This window comes from Idiotropiscis lumnitzeri, chromosome 9 (genome assembly GCF_059441095.1).
Source record: "Idiotropiscis lumnitzeri isolate Australia: NSW breed Sydney's pygmy pipehorse chromosome 9, RoL_Ilum_1.0, whole genome shotgun sequence".
Classification (NCBI taxonomy): domain Eukaryota; kingdom Metazoa; phylum Chordata; class Actinopteri; order Syngnathiformes; family Syngnathidae; genus Idiotropiscis; species Idiotropiscis lumnitzeri.
In genome coordinates this window covers 18,812,023-18,831,108 of record NC_142399.1, presented here as the reverse complement: position 1 = coordinate 18,831,108, position 19,086 = coordinate 18,812,023, and the positions used below count along the sequence as shown (strand labels likewise).

The following is a 19,086-nucleotide window of genomic DNA, read 5'->3' as shown; positions in this document are numbered from 1 at the left end:
ACTATGAATTCTGTCCCAAAGCAACTCAGTGGGAACACCTCAAGGAGACCTTGCAGCACAACGGTAGCGCATCTGACTCCAGATCAGAAGGTTGCGTGTTCAAGTCACGTCGGGGTCAGGGGCCACTTGTGCTTCAATGCATCTGATTTATATACCCCTTTTCCGCACCGTAAGCATTTGACGGTAATGGGCGAACTCTTTATCAATAATGCCATTAAATTTTCCTACATGAAGACCTCGTGGCGCAATGGTAGCGTATCTGACTCCAGATCAGAAGGTTGTGTGTTCAAATCGCATCGGGGTCACTTCCGTCATTTTCTTCATCTTGTCACTGAGGTTTCTGGTTCCTCTTCTTCCCGACCAAACAAAACCAAACATTCCGCTCCTCCAGGATCGAGGGGAAATAGAAATTTCTACAGTGGTTTGATGACGTTGCAGGCTTGTTTATCTCCAAAATGTCTTTATGAGATCAACTGTCACCTTCTCCAACTTGACTAAGAATTCTGTCCCAAAGCAACTCAGTGGGAACACCTCAAGAAGACCTTGTAGCGCAACGGTAGCGCATCTGACTCCAGATCAGAAGGTTGCGTGTTCAAATCACGTCGGGGTCAGGGGCCACTTTTGCTTCAATGCATCTGATTTATATACCCCTTTTCCGCACCATAAGCATTTGACGGTAATGGGCGAACTCTTTATCAATAATTCCATTAAACCTTCCGACATGAAGACCTCGTGGCGCAATGGTAGCGTATCTGACTCCAGATCAGAAGGTTGTGTGTTCAAATCGCATCGGGGTCACTTCCGTCATTTTCTTCATCTTGTCACTGAGGTTTCTGGTTCCTCTTCTTCCCGACCAAACAAAACCAAACATTCCGCTCCTCCAGGATCTTGGGGAAATAGAAATTTCTGCAGTGGTTTGATGACGTTGCAGGCTTGTTCATCTCCAAAATGTCTTTATAAGATCAACTGTCACCTTCTAGCACTTGACTAAGAATTCTGTCCCAAAGCGACTCAGTGGAAACACCTCAAGACCTGGTAGCGCATCTGACTCCAGATCAGAAGATTGCGTGTTCAAGTCACGGAAGGTTCAGGGACCTCTTTTGCTTCAATGCATCTGATTTATATAACCCTTTTCCGCACCAAACGCATTTGGCGGTAATGAGCGAACCCTATATCACTAATTCCATTCGGTTCGTGCTGTAGCAAGACTTTGTGGCGCAATGGTAGCGCATCTGACTCCAGATAAGACGGTTGCGTGTTCAAGTCACGTCAGGGTCAGGGACCTTGTTTGCTTCAATGCATCTGATGTTTTATACCCCTTTTCCGCACCATAAGCATTTGACGGTAATGGGCGAACCCTTTATCAATAATTCCATTAACTTTTGCGACATGAAGACCTCGTGGCGCAATGGTAGCGTATCTGACTCCAGATCCGAAGGTTTTGTGTTCAAATCACATCGGGTTCACTTCCGTCATTTGCTTCATCTTGTCACTGAGGTTTTTGGTTCCTCTTCTTCCCGACCAAACAAAGCAAAACATTCCGCTCCTCCAGGATCTAGGGGAAATAGAAATTTCTACAGTGAATTGATGACGTTGCAGGCTTGTTCATCTCCAAAATGTCTTTATAAGATCAACTGTCACCTTCTAGCACTTGACTAAGAATTCTGTCCCAAAGCAACTCAGTGGGAACACCTCTAGAAGACCGTTGCAGCGCAACGGTCGCGCATCTGACTCCAGATCAGAAGGTTGCGTGTTCAAGTCACGTAAGGTTCAGGGACCTCTTTTGCTTCAATGCATCTGATTTATACACCCCTTTTCCGCACCCTAAGCATTTGACGGAAATGGGCGAACCCTTTATCAATAATTCCATTAAATCTACAGACATGAAGACCTCGTGGCGCAATGGTAGTATATCTAACTCCAGACCAGAAGGTTGTGTGTTCAAATCACATCGGGGACACTTCCGTCATTTGCTTCATCTTGTCACTGAGGTTTCTCGTTCCTCTTCTTCCCAACCAAACAAAACCAAACATTGCTCTCCTCCAGGATCTAGGGGAAAAAGAAATTTCTTCAGTGGTATGATGATGTTGCAGGCTTGTTCATCTCCAAAATGTCTTTATAAGATCAACTGTCACCTTCTCCCACTTGACTAAGAATTCTGTCCCAAAGCAACTCAGTGGGAACACCTCAAGAAGCCCTTGTAGCGCAACGGTAGCGCATCTGACTCCAGATCAGAAGGTTGCGTGTTCAAATCACGTCAGGGTCAGGGACCTCCTTTGCTTCAATGCATCGGATTTATATACCCCTTTTCCGCACCGTAAGCATTTGACGGTAATGGGCGAACTCTTTATCAATAATTCCATTAAATTTTCCGACATGAAGACCTCGTGGCGCAATGGTAGCGTATCTGACTCCTGATCATAAGGTTGTGTATTCAAATCACATCGGTGTCACTTCCGTCATTTGCTTCATCTTGTCACTGAGGTTTCTGGTTCCTCTTCTTCCCGACCAAACAAAACCAAACATTGCTCTCCTCCAGGATCTAGGGGAATAAGAAATTTCTACAGTGGTTTGATGACTTTGCAGGCTTGTTCATCTCCAAAATGTCTTTATAAGATCAACTGTCACCTTCTCCCACTTGACTAAGAATTCTGTCCCAAAGCAACTCAGTGAGAACTCCTCAAGAAGACCTTGTAGCGCAACGGTAGCGCATCTGACTCCAGATCAGAAGGTTGCGTGTTCAAATCACGTCGGGGTCAGGGGCCACTTTTGCTTCAAAGCATCTGATTTATATACCCCTGTTCCGCACCAAAACTATTTGACGGTAAGGGGCGAACCCTATATCACTAATTCCATTCGATTTTTGCTGTAGCAAGAATTTGTGGCGCCATGGTAGCATGTCTGACTCCAGATCAGAAGTTTGCGTGTTCAAGTCACGTCAGGGTCAAGGACCTCTTTTGCTTCATTGCATCTGATATATGTACCCCTTTTCCGCAACATAAGCATTTGACGGCAATGGGCGAACCCTTTATCAATAATTCCATTAAATCTTCCGACATGAAGACCACGTGGCGCAATGGTAGCGTATCTGACTCCAGATCAGAAGGTTGTGTGTTCAAATCACATCCAGGTCACTTCCTTCATTTGCTTCATCTTGTCACTGAGGTTTCTGGTTCCTCTTCTTCCCGACCAAAGAAAACCAAACATTCCGCTCCTCCAGGGTCTTGGGGAAATAGAAATTTCTACAGTGGTTTGATGACGTTGCAGGCATGTTCATCTCCAAAATGTCTTTATAAGATCAACTGTCACCTTCTAGCACTTGACTAAGAATTCTGTCCCAAAGCAACTCAGTGGGAACACCTCAAGAAGACCTGGTAGCGCATCTGACTCCAGATCAGAAGGTTGCGTGTTCAAGTCACATAAGGTTCAGGGACCTCTTTTGCTTCAATGCATCTGATTTATATACCCCTTTTCCGTATCATAAGCATTTGACGGCAATGGGCGAACCCTATATCACTAATTCCATTCGATTTTTACGGTAGCAAGACTTTGTGGCGCAAAGGTAGCGCGTCTGACTCCAGATCAGAAGGTTGCGTGTTCAAATCACGTCAGGGTCAGGGACCTCTTTTGCTTCAATGCATCTGATTTATATACCCCTTTTCCGCACCGTAAGTTTTTGACGGTAATGGGCGAACCCTTTATCAATAATTCCATTAAACCTTCCGACATGAAGACCTCGTGGCGCAATGGTAGCGTATCTGACTCCAGATCAGAAGGTTGCTTGTTCAAATCACATCGGGTTCACTTCCGTCATTTGCTTCATCTTGTCACTGAGGTTTCTGATTCCTCTTCTTCCCGACCAAACAAAACCAAACATTGCTCTCCTCCAGGGGAAAGACAAATTTCTACAGTGGTTTGATGACGTTGCAGGCTTGTTCATCTCCAAAATGTCTTTATAAGATCGAATGTCACCTTCTACCACTTGACTAAGAATTCTTTCCTAAAGCAACTCAGTGGGAACACCTCAAGAAGACCTGGTAGCGCAACGGTAGCGCATCTGACTCCAGATCAGAAGATTGCGTGTTCAAATCACGTCAGGGTCAGGGACCTCTTTTGCTTCAATGCATCTGATTCATATACCCCTATTCCGCACCTTAAGCGTTTGACGGTAATGGGCGAACCCTTTTTCAATAACTCCATTTGATTTTTGCGATAGCAAGACTTCGTGGCGCAATGGTAGCATGTCTGACTCCAGAGCACAAGGTTTTGTGTTTAAATCACATTGGGGTCATTTACTTCTTCTCATGACTGAGATGCCTGGATTCCATTTCCTTTCCACAAAACTCTTCCAGGACCTACGAACCAAAAAACAAATTTGCCCAGTGTTTTGACAAAGTTGCAAGCTTCCTCGTCTCCAAATTGTCTTCACAAGATGAACTCTTAAACTCATTCACTACCAGCCGAGTAAAAAAAAGGAAATAAATGGATCATTGACGTCTTTAGCCGTCAATGGTATTAAATGAGTTAAGCAAATATTTTCACTAACATAGGGCACACCACATGTTTTTTCTTTACTGTATTAAGCACATACAAAGGGAACACCGCATTACTTGGCGCAGACACATTAAGACATGCTTCTTGTGACAACAACAGAAAGTATGCATGCTAGGACACATTCTCAGAATCAGAATCAGAATCAGAAATCCCTTTATTGTCATTGTACTCAAGTGTGCAACACGATTAGAGAGCTCCCCTCTCCAGTGCAAAGCATCTTTGAAAGGTCATAATTGATCTAGACAAATATCATTATCAGTGCCACAGGCATTATTTACGCCTCTGTGACAACTCACGCAGCGAGTCAGACACGCTGACATTACCAGCTCAAAATCACACTTTGTCGGGGAGGGATGTGACTAGTCCTCCTTAAATCAAAACCAAAACTATCACCCAACATCAACCAAACAACATACTAGCAAACGATAAAACAATGAACAAAGAAATACAATTATCTCTCATGCCATTCATATTGCAAAAGAAATAAAATTAACACAAAACTTTTATCAAGTGATGCAAAGCAGCATGTTTTATTTCCCCAAGAGTCCGTAGTGTAACTTGTGATGTTTCTTGCATGCAAAAACATTAATGTAACGTTCGAGTTCAAGGGCTTTCTAAGTTCTCGCCGACAATTAATGATAAAACAGACTTCGACATTGTGGACAGCTGCCCTTTTATCCATCTCTCTCACACACGTACATACTAGTCTCTTGTCAACTACCTGTCTCAAACCATCACCAAAAGGTGTCAATTCTGCCCAGCTGTCTTGGTTGCATGTTTACCAACAGAGGGTGTCAATCTGCTACATGAATACAAATCTTATTTAGGGGAATATTTGGGACTGAAATGTGTCCCTTATGGTTGTGAAAGTACAATAGCTTCAACGGTTGTGTCCAGTTATTGTTTTTTGTTTGTTTTGCATCCAAGTCTGTGACATTTTCATTCATAATGACACTTGTGTCAATATTGTAAACCATTGCTACCGAGTCTATATATAATCTGACACAAGATCTCTGTTAGATTAAATGGGCATTGAGATTACACACACACACGCACGCACACACACACATACATATATATATATATATATATATTGTGGCAGTTGAAATGAGCACACACGACTGACTGTGAACACGTCTTTATTCCAAGACTGCCAACAACAGAATAATGCACAATCACAAATTCGCGCCAACAAACATTCACATGAATACGCCCCCAAACGGGATGCCTGCTGGGTGAGAGGCATGGTCCTAATGTCCGCCACAATATATATATATATATATATATATATATATATATATATATTTATATATATATATATTAGTGCTGTCAATTAGGGCTGGGCGATAAACCGATAATTTACCGTTACCGAAATGTATTACAATGACCGACATCATTTTGCCCATGTCGGTAAATTCGGTGTCTAAAAAAGAAAAAGAAAAGTCTTTTCTGTCTGCGGCGATGTTCATGCCCCTTTAAGACGGCGACATCGCATGTAGTCACGTGACTTATGCGCTGTAGAAGAATGTAAACAGAAGACGCGTTCATAGCTGGCTATTCAAATCCTGAAGCGGCTGACACGGCTGCAGACGAAGTCGAAATTGTTCCTGTCGTGCTTGTCCCGAAAAGAAATTTGACATCTGTCGTTTGGAAATGTTTTGGGTTCCATAAAGACGATGTTTGAGCAAAAGAACATGAACTACAAAGTGCGTCGTAAGCACCTGAAACAGCGCGTCCAACCTTTTCTTTTTCACCACACACAACACAACCATGCTGTTGACTTGGAGCTTGTACTAAAAGTTCAAAGTGAGAAGCAAGGTTCGACAAGTGACAACAGCCCATAACGGAGGCGACACCATACGAGAGAACGTCTCAGAGGTGGACGCGATAGCCTAGCACATAGCTAAAGATAGAGCTCCTCTAGTTACAGTGGAGCGCTCAGGATTTTAACGCCTCATGAACGTAGCCGAAGAGAGGTACGAAAATATTTGTCGCAAACAGCACTTCCCGATATGGACAACATCGGGACGGGAGCGTAGACATGTCAAGCATTTTGCGTCCACATCCGACTTGTGGTCGAGTCGCAACATGGATCCCTGTTTGAGCCTGAATGTGCAGTACATAGACGACAAGTGGCGACCGCGCACCGGAGTACTCGAGACGGGACATTTTCCTGCTCATCCACACTTGTTTATTTGGCATTGGCATTCCATTGACATATTTTTCATTTTATTTAGCATTTTGTTTACAGGCGACTAGCTTCTTTGCACATGGCATTGTTTATATTGTTTACAAGATACCTTTACACAAATCTAGGCCTTTGCAAATGGCATTACAGCATCTCGGCACAATATATTTGCAGAAAAAGATTTTGTGAGAGGTACCCTTTTTCTCCTGTTCTTTGTGACATTGTTCAAGTCATGCAAAGCAAGCTATTTTGAATGTTTATTCAAATGAATTTTGTACTTTTATTTTTCATTTAAAGTAATGTGTACCAGTTGGTCAATAAAAAAGCAGTAAATATGCATTTCCGGCATTTATTTTGATTTTGGTCCTCAGGGGGAATTTTTTTTTTTTTTAGAATTAGAAATCCCTTTATTGTCATCGTACTCAAGAGTGCAACGAGATTAGAGAGCTCCCCTCTCCAGTGCAATACAACAATAATACAGACAAATATATAAATTAGATAAATAAGAGAGTGCAATGGAAAATAATACTGAATAGGGTATATAAAAACACATCACGATGCTGTTCTGCAAGGTAAGGGTGGTCTCGTGTGTGTGTGTGAGAGTTCAGAATAGAGATGGCTCTCGGAAAGAAACTGTTTCTCAGTCTATTGGTCCTCGATTTGATGCATCTGTTGCGCCTGCCAGAGGGCATCAGGTCGAACAGGTGGGAGTTTGGGTGGGTATTGTTTATCGCGCATTTATCGTTATCGAGGTAAAATTACCCAATTTATCGTGATATTGATTTTAGTTCATATCGCCCAGCCCTACTGTCAAGTGATAAATTTTTTTAACTAATTAATCACAAAAAATTCAATGATTGTTCACGATTAATCTCATTTTAACTACTATTTTTTGCAAAGCTTATAACAGATATTTACTTGAATAATATCTCGGAAATGATGCAAAATCACCAAAAATGAAGTATATTTAATTCAAAGACTGTTCTAATAGCTTTCTTGGATTCTTGAATACAATCTAAATGGAGACATCTTTGCAAACATTTATTTTGGAAACATTTCTCAAAACTGCCCACGAGCGCCACACTCCAGCAGTGTTGGTTTGCAAGGCTCAGTGGTAACTTAAACACAGTGTTTTGTTCTGAGACATGCTAAAGACAGCTACTATGGCACAATATTTGCAAAGTATGCAAATTATTTTTTAAGTAAATCAAACTGAGTTAACTGAGTTAAAATATTTAACTGAGTTACATTTTTTGGGATTAATCACCTGATATAATGCTTTCATTTTGGAATCCCTAATGTGTGCGCGTGTGTCTATTTGTTTCCCCTCCGCACAGGACACTGTGGATCTAGATGTTGAGACACATGAATGGTAAACATCCTCCTTTTCTTATGTACTCTATAGAAACACATTGAGTATCTACAACTTGTCTATGGGTACTAACTGTTGATTTAAATATTTGTGGGGGGTTTTCCATGAAAATCTGCAGTGCTGATAACCCTGTTGCAGTTCGTCTGGATTTTGCTATCCCATCACAAGAGAGAGAGTTTTTGAAGAAGAGGAAGCTCATTGTTGGGCAGAATATGCAAACCCTCTTTGGCCTTGACTCTCCACCATCAGCAGACCAGTTGCAGAACTTTTTTACAATGTTAAGTATACCGGAAAATTCTTGGCCATGAGCACATTTTTACGCTATGGCACAAATTGTAAATACAATAGTCAGTGTGCTTACCCTGAGGTCCTCATACAGGTTAGTCTAGTTAATGATGCCGGGGATCCATGCACATAACCTTCAGGATTGATGTGGAAAATACGTTGAATGTTTTGGAATAGTCAATATGACAGTATTGACAATAAGTCAAACAATCTTAATAAAATCAGAGGAACAGAATGTAACCAAGAAGGAAAGTTGTATAAAGTGTATTGTGTACAACACATTGTCCAGGCAGTAATCCTTCCTGGAACAGATCATTTCTACCACAGTTATCTTTCATGATTGAATAAAGTCCATTCTGTCGCTTATTCATATTTGAAATCGTTTGTTCTTTTCTCACAGACAGACGGTTGGATTGTCATTTACCATGACATGTTTCGGCGACAATCTTTCACCTTCTTCAGAGTGAATATCCAGAGTGACACTGAAGAAGGTGAAATATTGTCGCAGAAACATATCACAGACATCTAATCGTCTGTCTGTGATAAAAATAAAAAAAAAACTGCTTAAAAAAGTTATTTTTCATGGGGAAAATGTATTCTAAATGGCAATGAATCAGTGGTTGACCGACAGCCTGGAACTTTTTTGTTTGTGTATTCATTTTTTAGGTTCCAACTATAGCATTGGTGGGTTCAGGGGGAGGAACCAGAGCAATGACGAGCCTTTTTGGCAGTCTAAAGAGCCTCAAGGAAATGAAAGTCATAGATATTGCATCTTATTTCACAGGAGTGTCTGGAGCTACTTGGTGAGTTAGTGAATTAAAGTTATTTAAAATGTGAGTGAAAACCAAAACAAAATCTCTACTTTTATGTTTTTGAAGTGTTTATGTCACTGGATATGGGTAACAGTAACACATAAATATATTGCACAGCGCTTTTAATGCATAAAATTCAACTCAAAGTGCTTTAGATGAATTCCTCGGCCACTTGTCCACACAGACACCACAAAACTGAGTTATTTGACAGTCTGTGATTTATTAACCAAATTTTATGCATTCTCATGCAGGGGCTGGGTGGTAATTGGGGAATTCGGGATAAGTTTATATTACACCCGAGATGGCATTTTCAACTTTTAATACTGTTGGCATTTTTATTTTGAATAGGACTATGACTGTCTTGTCCAAATATGCAAACTGGTCACAAGACGGCATAGATCGTGCCATCGCTGAAGTAAGGAAGCAGATTACTAGGAAAGTCCTCAATATCCTCTCTCTGGAAAAAATTGAATACTACAAGCAAGAAATGGAAGACCAAGTCAAGAAAGGGCACATTGTGTCACATACTGATTTGGCAGGCCTGATATTTGAAGAGATTGCTTTTGGGGAGGTAAGTAATTGCCCACAAAATCTTAATTTTTTTCCAAAGACATGTTTTAATTGAAAAGGAATATTCAACCCTTACAGAAAATTACCAGTACCCTCTCTGAGCAGCAGAGGACAGTAAATGAAGGCCAAAACCCTTTCCCCATATACACAGCTGTGAATATGAAGGACAAGAGTGGCTTAGATTCAGAAGCTGGTAATTATCATTGTCAGTGTTGTATGAATTTGACATTGTCCAGGTATTGTACATTACTTGTAATAAGACATATTTTGTTCAGGCTGAATAATAACGAATGGAAATTTGTTATGTTGGCAACATAAATGCACCTCACATGAAGCGCATGTTCTTTTTTTAATATTTACTTCCTCTTTTTAACAAATTACCAGAGTGGTGCGAGTTCACTCCCTATGAAGTTGGCTTTCAAAAGTACGGTGCTTTTGTCCGAACTGAAGACTTTGGCAGCCAGTTCTTCATTGGTCATCTCATCAAAAAACTCCCAGAAATCCGCATCCCTTATCTGATGGGTAAGGATGTGACCGTGCACATTCTCATTCATCCAGGTCACTTCATTCTGAGGGCATTGAATTGATCCTAACTGGATTGTTCTGGTTATCTTGAGAGTTATTTCCATGGGTGGTATCTACCCTAGTCTTCTCTACTCAACAAAGGGCGAGTCACCACCGACAAATCTATCCGGGTCTACTCTATTCTACTCGCTTTCTTGGGTACCTACTCCTTTGTGGTTCTAAAAGAAAGTAGTCTGGCTCTAAAATGTGATGTAAATATTTTGTAGGCCAATGATCGGTCCCAGACAATGGTCATCAAAGTGCAGCTGCGCAAAACACCACCCCCGATAAACAAGGTTTCATTTCCTTGCTCAGTGACATTCCAAAATGGCAGCAATGCAAAGTGATGCTTCTTTGTCAGATTATTATATGACCAATAATGCATAAACAACTGGCTGTGTGTCTCAAAACCCAAAAATATATTTTTAGCATGTGCGAATGCCACATTGATAAAGCTATCCTCTTTGACATTTGCTCGAAAGCACAAATATTGTGCTTAGGAGTTTCTCCAAAACTACATTTAATCAGTTTATCCATTCATTTATTTGCGGTTGGCATCTGATGAAATATTTTACACATGACGCAGGTGCGTTGTCACCATTTTTTCTGAGTTGAGTGGATTTGCAGCAACCATGTATGTTATGCATAAAATGGTACAAACAAAACTGGATTTTGATGATATGGGACCTTTAAGGTTGGAAAGACCATCCTTAAACAAAGGTGGAGGCTTTCACCACCACCTACTTCACATTGACAATGCTGTCCTTTTGTACCTTCTAAAGCAACTCAGTCATTTTGTGTTACGGCATAGTCTAGGATTATGCAACGTAATATAAAAAGACATCACACGACAGGGTAGTGTTCAATAAATACAATACTCAATACACAATGAAACTCTGCTTCAGTGCAAGCCCAGGACAAAACAACAAACAAAATACATCTAACTATAATAATATTTGGCCTCTAACAAATAAAACAACAACAGAAAAACAAACAACAGCGCTTTAGCTGGTCTTGAAGGAGCTGCACAACTCTTTGTATAATTAAATGGAACATTAACAAGGAAGTTTTCAACGCCTTATGCAAGGCATCATAACCACTGTTTTGTATGCCTAAGGAGTGATGCCATTTGCGGTTTGGGATGTGCCTCTAACTTGGAGAATAAATAGTTAGCTTTCCACACCTACACCTTGTGCATGAAATTATGAACTCTGGTTGGGTGAGAAGCAAAACCAGACAACCAGAAATTTTCAGTTGTGATTGATTCAATAGCCAAAGATTGTTAAGAACATGAATGATACCTTTTCGTTTATCTCAATTAGGAATATGGGGCAGTTTCTTTTCAGTCAGCATTGCTGAATTACTCAAGATCCCCATCGACGAGACCTCGTATGGACCGGATATTGAAAACATAGGTAAAGGTGCTGGACTGAATAAAGTACTGAGAATTTTTTTAAATATATTTACATTGTGGCATTGTTTTTAGTCAGTTATCCATTTTAGTCATAAAAAGGTTATTAATTATATAGTATAGCAGGATACACTCTTATTACAATTGCAGTCCCCAGAAATGAGATTTACTCGTTCCGGTCCCTTAATCTCTGCCATTATTGTCAATGCTTAGATTATTCCAGGAATGTTCAATATAAAGGTTTGCATACAGCCAAGGACTGAAAGATACACTCACAAAAAGGTGCAGGTGATAGGGATAAAGCGCTAACTCTATGAAGGAAAATACATTCCCTGTCTCACTTCACAAGTCACATTCACTTTTTCCAAATCACTTGCTCCGGAGCTAGTTGTCATGGTAACAAATCCATCAATGCCACTAGCCTAAAAAGGACGATGTCTCATTTAATTTATAACTCAGCAAAATTGAATAAAACAAAAAAGTCACCCTCGTTTAGTGGCTAAGGAAGAGGAGGAGACGGCAGTCAACTTTTATGTTATTCAACTTCAATAGGAAATAAGACAATTTCAACTCAATGACAACTTCTTATACTGTAGTGTTTGTTGATGATGTCATCCATTCTGAAGTTTTCCCAAGTGCCTGTTTTTCTTATTTGATTTCTGAAATGTGTTAACTACAGAATTGAACTAACATCAAAGTAATTGTTTCAATATAAATGACTGGATGTCCATTCAAGGGCTTGTTTTTTCTTCCTTTTAACAGAGGCTAGCAGTGAGCCTTCGATTATTGATACACAACTCTTGGATCCAGCCACAACTGTCTCCACAATCATCAATGATTGCTTGATGAATCGCCCATTTAATTCGAAGACATACAATTTCATGAATGGGCTCTTTCTGCACTCAAACTACAATACACACAGCAACTTCACAGCCTGGAAAGGTACGCACTTCGTGTTTTTTTTTTTTGACACTATAAAGCAAAAACAGCAATAGTTTTGTACCATTTTCACTTGCCCAATTTATTCTCTTCACAGAAACACACCCCGATGCCTTTCCAAACTCACTGACACCCAGCGACTCATTGCTGCAGCTCATTGACTCTGGTCATTACAGCAATATCAGCTGTCCCCCTGTCCTTCGCCCAGAGAGAGAAGCGGATGTTATGATTTGCTTTGATAATTCTTGGAACCCAGGCAACACCTTCAAGGTAAAAGTGAACTTCTTTTTAAATGGTCTGTGTTACAATATTCCATTCGTAACATCACCATTCATTACTCGGATCTTAACAGGCACTAAAGACGACAGCAACCCACTGTAAAGATCACGACATTCCCTTCCCCCATATTGATTTTACTGCTGTTGAAGGAGAACCTTTGAGAGAGGTCTACATCTTTGAAGATACAGAGAATCCCAAGGCACCAATCGTGATTTTCTTTCCACTTGTCAATATTTCATTCAGACATTTTAAAGAACCAGGTATGCTCAAGAGCTGGACTCCAGCTGCATCTGCACAAATAAATGAATGTACTGTATCACAACATTTGCAAACTGCTGAAGTGACCAGAGTGTAAAGAGCAGTCCTAAAAATAAAATTAGCACATTATTACATTAATTAACCACTACTAAAAAACATTGCAATCAAATCATAAACCACTGAGTGATGGAATGAGAAGCATGCTCAAAATTGCCAAAAAGTGGAAACATGAAATCACAGGCTGTAACAACTTCACAAGTCATGACGTGGCACAGTAGTGAGTGATGGCCTCCCCTTGGCCGTACGTACTCTACAATGTCTAAGCATGCACTTCATGTGCTGACAATGTCAGGGAGCATCTCCAAGTCATCAATAAGCTCCTGCATAGACTGTTCTGTTACGTGGCGGCAATGAATGCCCTTATAGAATATTTCCCGGGAATGTTTGATTGGATTCAGGACTATGGAATCGGAGGCTGGGGTGGTCCATCTCTGACACACTCCAACTAAATGCGTTTGAATGTGTATTATTTGCAACTAACTACTCTTTTTTACCTTTCACCCGTTATATCAAGCACTTGTCATCTATTTAACTATTGAGCTTGCTATCCCTGTGGAGCACAAGTGGTTAGCACGTCTGCCAATTGCGTCACAAATCTCAGGCTTTGAATTTGAATTGCAGGTGCTTAGGCTTACTAAAACATTCTAAAATCATGCATATCCATAAGGCAGAAAAGACCAGACAAATCAACAACAAACAACCATCCAAGCTCACAATCACACCTAGTGACAATTTAGAGCATCCAATCAATCTAAAACGCATGTCTTTGGTATGTGGGAAGAAACCGGAGTACCCGGAGAAAACCCTCGCAGGCACGGGGAGAACATGCAAACTCCACACAGAAAGGCTGGAGTACAAACGTAGAACAGTACAGTACAGTAGAACGCTGCACTTGGGCATGTGAGGTAGACGTGCTAAGCCACGGGTCTTCAACCCTGTTCCCCGAGGGCTGGTGTCCTGCCCCTTTTTCACCTCTCCCTGGTGCAACACACCTGAGCGATCGTTATTTAGCTTCTCCAGACCTTGCTGATTATCTGATCATTTGAATAAGCTGTGTTTCAGCAGGGAGAGATGGAAAACCTGCAGGACACCGGCCCTCAAAGGAACAGGATTGAGGACTCCTGTGCTAAGCAGTCAACCACCATAACGCCCAATTTGTAACAAATTTGGAATTAATCAAAATTAAGTCGAATTCACTTTTGCAAATTGTTATTGTTTCCTAATCCAAACTGATTGATTCTACTAATCGACTTAGTTGTTGCATTTTGGTGATTATGTGATCCATAATAGTAGTTTTATTGATCCATTGGATCAACAGATATATCATGTTTTATACTAGAACAACAGTAACTACGATCATTGTCATTCTAACTTTGCAGGTGTGAAGCGCAAGACTCCAGAAGAAATAAAAGCTGGAGAGCTGGATGTGCAGAGCAGCAATTCTCCTTTCACCACTGACAAACCCATCTACTCAGAGGAGGATTTTGACGGTCTTGTGAACTTAGCGGCCTATAATGTGGCCAACAACAAGAAAAGCATCATTGAAACATTGCATAAAGTCTTGAAAGCTAAGATGGCTGAGGGTTCAACTTTATAAATATTCAATAGTTTTACTTTTTGGATTGAGGTCTTGAAAGCAAAAATGGATGTAAAGATATAAATCAATGTGATTGGTTCAGATTAATTCATTTATCCTGGAGTGATTAAAACAACATCAATGAAGTATAATTAAATGAAAATAAAATGGAATACTGCATTATACAGTACTGTGGTCCATGACTATCCGAAACCATACATACTGTCATGATACGCGTCGGGCATGACAGCCTTTTGTTATTGTTTTCGTCACCTCCCTGCCATGTGTCTTTTGTTATTGTTTTCGTCACCTCCCTGCCATGTGCTTTGTGTTATTGTTTTCATTCTCACCAGCCACGCACCTGTTCCCAGTTCACGATCACACACCTGCTCCCCTGATTACCGGACTATTTATACCTCCCATGCCCTCAACCCAGTGTCGGGTCATTATCCCGTTTGGCTCCCTGTTGCTGCGTCACGGACTGTCACGACCGCCCCTAGATCTCGTTCCTGCTCTGGTTCTCGTTTCCGTCCTCGTTCCGGCCCTTTATCCTTGTCCCAGTTAGTCGCGTCCTGTTTGCCCTTGTTGTTTTGTATCCTGCCTCGCTGTTTGTCCTCGTTTGATCCCTTCAATAAATTCCCCTTAACATCATCCATTTCCCTGCCTCCTCGCCTATTGGGTCCACCTCCTCCTTGCCATAAGGCAATGCTGACAGAATGACCCGACCTAAGAAGGACCCAACGAGGGGCTCCCGGCGGCGTCAGGGACACCGCCGCCCAGACAACCGCCCTCATCAGCCTGCCGACCAGCCCCGTACCTCGTCTTCGTGTTACGGTAACGCCCTCGACTTCCTCCCCGACCTTCCTCCGCACTGTATTATAGATTCCGATTACCACGAAAATTTTGATCACCAGGCCAATCCACCCCCTCACGTTTTTGTTGATTATGATTTAGCAGAAGATTTTGAGCACTATGCCCCTCACTTGTCGGTCGATTATGATTCTGAGCACTATGCCCCGCACGTGTTGGTCGACTCGGATCACGAGTACGATGCCGACTACATATACGCCTTGTTAGACGCTCAGCGCAACCCGGACACCGTTAGTACCAGTCACTTTTTCCCCCCCGAACCATTCCTGACACCTTTCTCGTTTGAGTCTTCCCAGATCACCTCCCACTCCACCTCGCGCGCTTCACGTCCCAAATCTCGGAAGTCACGGTCTCGTCGCACACCTCGTTCCCCAACAGTTTCAAAACCTGCTCACGTTCTCCTGGCACCCCCTAGCTCGCGTTCACCAGCCACGGTAACCTCGGTCCCTCGTGTTCCCCATTCCCCTGATTCCCTATGGCGGCAGGCTGATAGGGATCAGGGCCCCCGGTTCGGCTGTGCCCGGACCGACTGCTGCGCCCAGCCCTCTGTCGCCCCCCCGCCAGCTGCTGAGTCCCTTCCCGGCTCCCCGCCAGCCGCAGCGTCCCTTCCCGGCTGCCCCCCAGCCGCAGCGTCCCATCCCGGCTCCTCGCCAGCTGCTGAACCCTGTTCCGGCTCCCCGGCAGCTGCCGAGCCCCTTCCCGGCTCCCCGCCAGCTGCCGAGCCCCTTCCCGGCTCCCCGCCAGCTGCCGAGCCCCTTCCCGGTTCCCCGCCAGCTGCCGAGCCCCGTCCCGGCGCTCTGCCAGCTGCTGAGCCCCGTCTCGGCTCCCCGCTAGCTGCTGAGCCCCGTTCCGGCTCCCCGCTAGCTGCTGAGCCCCGTTCCGGCGCCCCGCCAGCTGCCGAGCCCCTTCCCGGCTCCCCGCCAGCTGCCGAGCCCCGTTCCGGCTCCACGCCAGCGGATGAGTCAAGTGCCGGCTCCCCGCCAGCGGATGAGTCCTGTTCCGGCTCCTCCCCAGCTGTTGAGTCCCGTCCGGACTTCCTGCCAGCTGCTGAACCCCGTTCCGGCTCCCCGCCAGTTGATACGCCCCGTCCCGGCTCACCCCAAGCTGGGGGGGCCCGTTCTGGCCTCCTGAGAGCTGCTGACCCCCCCTCCGGCGCCTCGCCAGCGTCACAAGTCCCTGGTCCGGCGGAGCACGTCCTGCGTCCGCCACAAGTCCCTGTTCTGGCGGAGCACGTCCTGCGTCCGCCACCAGCCCCTGTTCCGGCGGAGCACGCCCTGCGTCCGCCACAAGTCCCTGTTCCGGCGGAGCACGCCCTGCGTCCGCCACCAGTCCCTGTTCCGGCGGAGCACGCCATGCGTCCGCCACAAGTCCCAGTTCCGGCGGAGCACGTCCTGCGTCCGCCACAAGTCCCTGTTCCGGCGGAGCACGCCCTGCGTCCGCCACCAGTCCCTGTTCCGGCGGAGCACGCCATGCGTCCGCCACAAGTCCCAGTTCTGGCGGAGCACGTTCGGCGTCCGCCACAAGTCCCTGGTCCGGCGGAGCACGCCCTGCGTCCGCCACCAGTCCCTGTTCCTGCGGAGCACGCCATGCGTCCGCCACAAGTCCCTGTTCTGGCGGAGCACGTTCTGTGTCCGCCACAAGTCCCTGTTCTAGCGGAGCACGTCCTGCGTCCGCCACCAGTCCCTGTTCCGGCGGAGCACTCCATGCGTCCGCCCCAAGTCCCTGTTCCGGCGGAGCACTCCATGCGTCCGCCCCAAGTCCCTGTTCCGGCGGAGCACGCCATGCCTCCGCCACAAGTCCCTGCTCTGGCGGAGCACGTCCTGCGTCCGCCACAAGTCCCTGTTCCGGCGGAGCACGCCATGCGTCCGCCACAAATCCCTGCTTCGGCGGAGCCAGACGGCCCGCCGCCAACCCAATTCCCTGTCCCGGCGGCGCCCGAGGACACGCCATTGCTTCCCGTCACTCCCTCGGCGGTGCTCGACGATCCGCCGTCGCCCCAAGCTCCTTTTTCGGCGGAACTCGACGATTCGCCGGCGCTCCAGTTTCCTGCCTGGGCGGTGGACGACGACCCGCCGTCGCTTCTCGTCTCTGTCACAGCGGCTCCCGACGAAGCGCCGCCGCTCCACGTTCCTGTCTCAGCGGGGTTGGAGGACCAGCCGCCGTGCCACGTTCCGGTCTCGGCGGGGTTCGAGGACCAGCCGCCGCTCCACGTTCCTGTCTCGGCGGGGTTGGAGGACCAGCCGCCGCTCCACGTTCCTGTCTCGGCGGGGTTGGAGGACCAGCCGCCGTGCCACGTTCCTGTCTCAGCGGGGTTGGAGGACCAGCCGCCGCCTGCCGCCCTTGCCTCGGCGGCATCCGACGAACCGCCACCACTCCACGTTCCTGTCCCGGCGGGGCTTGACAACCAGCCGCCGCTCCACTTTCCTGTCTCTGCAGGGTTCGAGGACCAGCCGCCATGCCACGTTCCTGTCTCGGCGGGGTTCGACGACCAGCCGCCGCTCCACGTTCCGGTCTCGGCGGGGTTCGAGGACCAGCCGCCGCTCCACGTTCCTGTCTCGGCGGGGTTCGAGGACCAGCCGCCGCTCCACGTTCCTGTCTCGGCGGGGTTCGAGGACCAGCCGCCGCTCCACGTTCCTGTCTCGGCGTGGTTCGACGACCAGCCGCCGCTCCGCGTTCCTGTCCCGGCGGGGTTCGACGACCAGCCGCCGCCGCCGCTCCACGTTCCTGTCTCGGCGGGGTTCGACGACCAGCCGCCGCCGCCGCTCCACGTTCCTGTCTCGGCGGGGTTCGACGACCAGCCGCCGCTCCATGTTCCGGTCTCGGCGGGGTTCGACGACCAGCCGCCGCACCAAGTGCCTGCCTCGACGGCGGTCGACGTCCCACCGCCACGTCTCGTCCCGGCTCCGGCGGGGTCCGGCGTTCCACCATGCCTCGTCTCCGTCTCGGCGGCGTCCGACGTCCCGCCATCGCTCCAAGTTCCTGCCTCGGCTGCGCCCGCCTCAACGCCGGTCCAAGCTCCGTCCTCTGCAGCACCCAGCGTCCCGCCGCCGCCCCTCGTCTCAGCCCCATCAGCGGACTCAAGGTGGAGTTCGGGTCGTCCCGGACGTCCGCCTGAATGGCCCCATCGGGACGTATTGGTCTGGCCACCCGCACGGCCCCCTGAAGGGCCACGAAAGGACTCGCTGGTCTGGCCCCCCGGGCATCCGCCAGACCGGCCTCGATCACGGGTCGTTGACCCACCTCCCGACCCCTTCCGCCCACCCTTGTTTTTGGGACATGGTTTTTTCGTTTTTGTTATTCTTGGGGACGGCTGGAATCCGTCCCTTGAGGGGGGGTACTGTCATGATA

The 19,086-nt window shown here is 45.9% G+C and overlaps 1 protein-coding gene and 10 non-coding genes across 12 annotated transcripts in view; all 11 read left to right on the top strand.

The window, feature by feature from the left end:
* LOC148330594 (cytosolic phospholipase A2 zeta-like) overlaps positions 1–15,051 on the top strand; it is a 56,039-nt gene extending 40,988 nt beyond the window's left edge. For both annotated transcript variants that reach the window (XM_088304692.1, XM_088304693.1), the window contains exons 15-25: positions 8,080–8,114; positions 8,233–8,371; positions 9,066–9,202; positions 9,560–9,782; positions 9,860–9,974; positions 10,166–10,303; positions 11,668–11,760; positions 12,519–12,698; positions 12,793–12,965; positions 13,048–13,234; positions 14,672–15,051. In XM_088304692.1, the coding sequence (XP_088160818.1) occupies positions 8,080–8,114; positions 8,233–8,371; positions 9,066–9,202; positions 9,560–9,782; positions 9,860–9,974; positions 10,166–10,303; positions 11,668–11,760; positions 12,519–12,698; positions 12,793–12,965; positions 13,048–13,234; positions 14,672–14,889 (1,638 nt within the window). In that variant the 3' untranslated portion in view covers positions 14,890–15,051. The remainder of the gene's footprint in view (positions 1–8,079; positions 8,115–8,232; positions 8,372–9,065; positions 9,203–9,559; positions 9,783–9,859; positions 9,975–10,165; positions 10,304–11,667; positions 11,761–12,518; positions 12,699–12,792; positions 12,966–13,047; positions 13,235–14,671) is intronic.
* trnaw-cca (transfer RNA tryptophan (anticodon CCA)) lies at positions 47–118 on the top strand. The gene has a single exon. It is a non-coding gene; the product is annotated as a tRNA-Trp (tRNA).
* On the top strand, positions 234–305 carry trnaw-cca (transfer RNA tryptophan (anticodon CCA)). The gene has a single exon. It is a non-coding gene; the product is annotated as a tRNA-Trp (tRNA).
* trnaw-cca (transfer RNA tryptophan (anticodon CCA)) lies at positions 540–611 on the top strand. The gene has a single exon. It is a non-coding gene; the product is annotated as a tRNA-Trp (tRNA).
* trnaw-cca (transfer RNA tryptophan (anticodon CCA)) lies at positions 727–798 on the top strand. The gene has a single exon. It is a non-coding gene; the product is annotated as a tRNA-Trp (tRNA).
* Positions 1,207–1,278, top strand: trnaw-cca (transfer RNA tryptophan (anticodon CCA)). The gene has a single exon. It is a non-coding gene; the product is annotated as a tRNA-Trp (tRNA).
* trnaw-cca (transfer RNA tryptophan (anticodon CCA)) lies at positions 2,195–2,266 on the top strand. Its single transcript has one exon. It is a non-coding gene; the product is annotated as a tRNA-Trp (tRNA).
* Positions 2,688–2,759, top strand: trnaw-cca (transfer RNA tryptophan (anticodon CCA)). Its single transcript has one exon. It is a non-coding gene; the product is annotated as a tRNA-Trp (tRNA).
* trnaw-cca (transfer RNA tryptophan (anticodon CCA)) lies at positions 3,063–3,134 on the top strand. Its single transcript has one exon. It is a non-coding gene; the product is annotated as a tRNA-Trp (tRNA).
* On the top strand, positions 3,546–3,617 carry trnaw-cca (transfer RNA tryptophan (anticodon CCA)). Its single transcript has one exon. It is a non-coding gene; the product is annotated as a tRNA-Trp (tRNA).
* trnaw-cca (transfer RNA tryptophan (anticodon CCA)) lies at positions 4,032–4,103 on the top strand. Its single transcript has one exon. It is a non-coding gene; the product is annotated as a tRNA-Trp (tRNA).
* Positions 15,052–19,086: the final 4,035 nt, after the last annotated feature.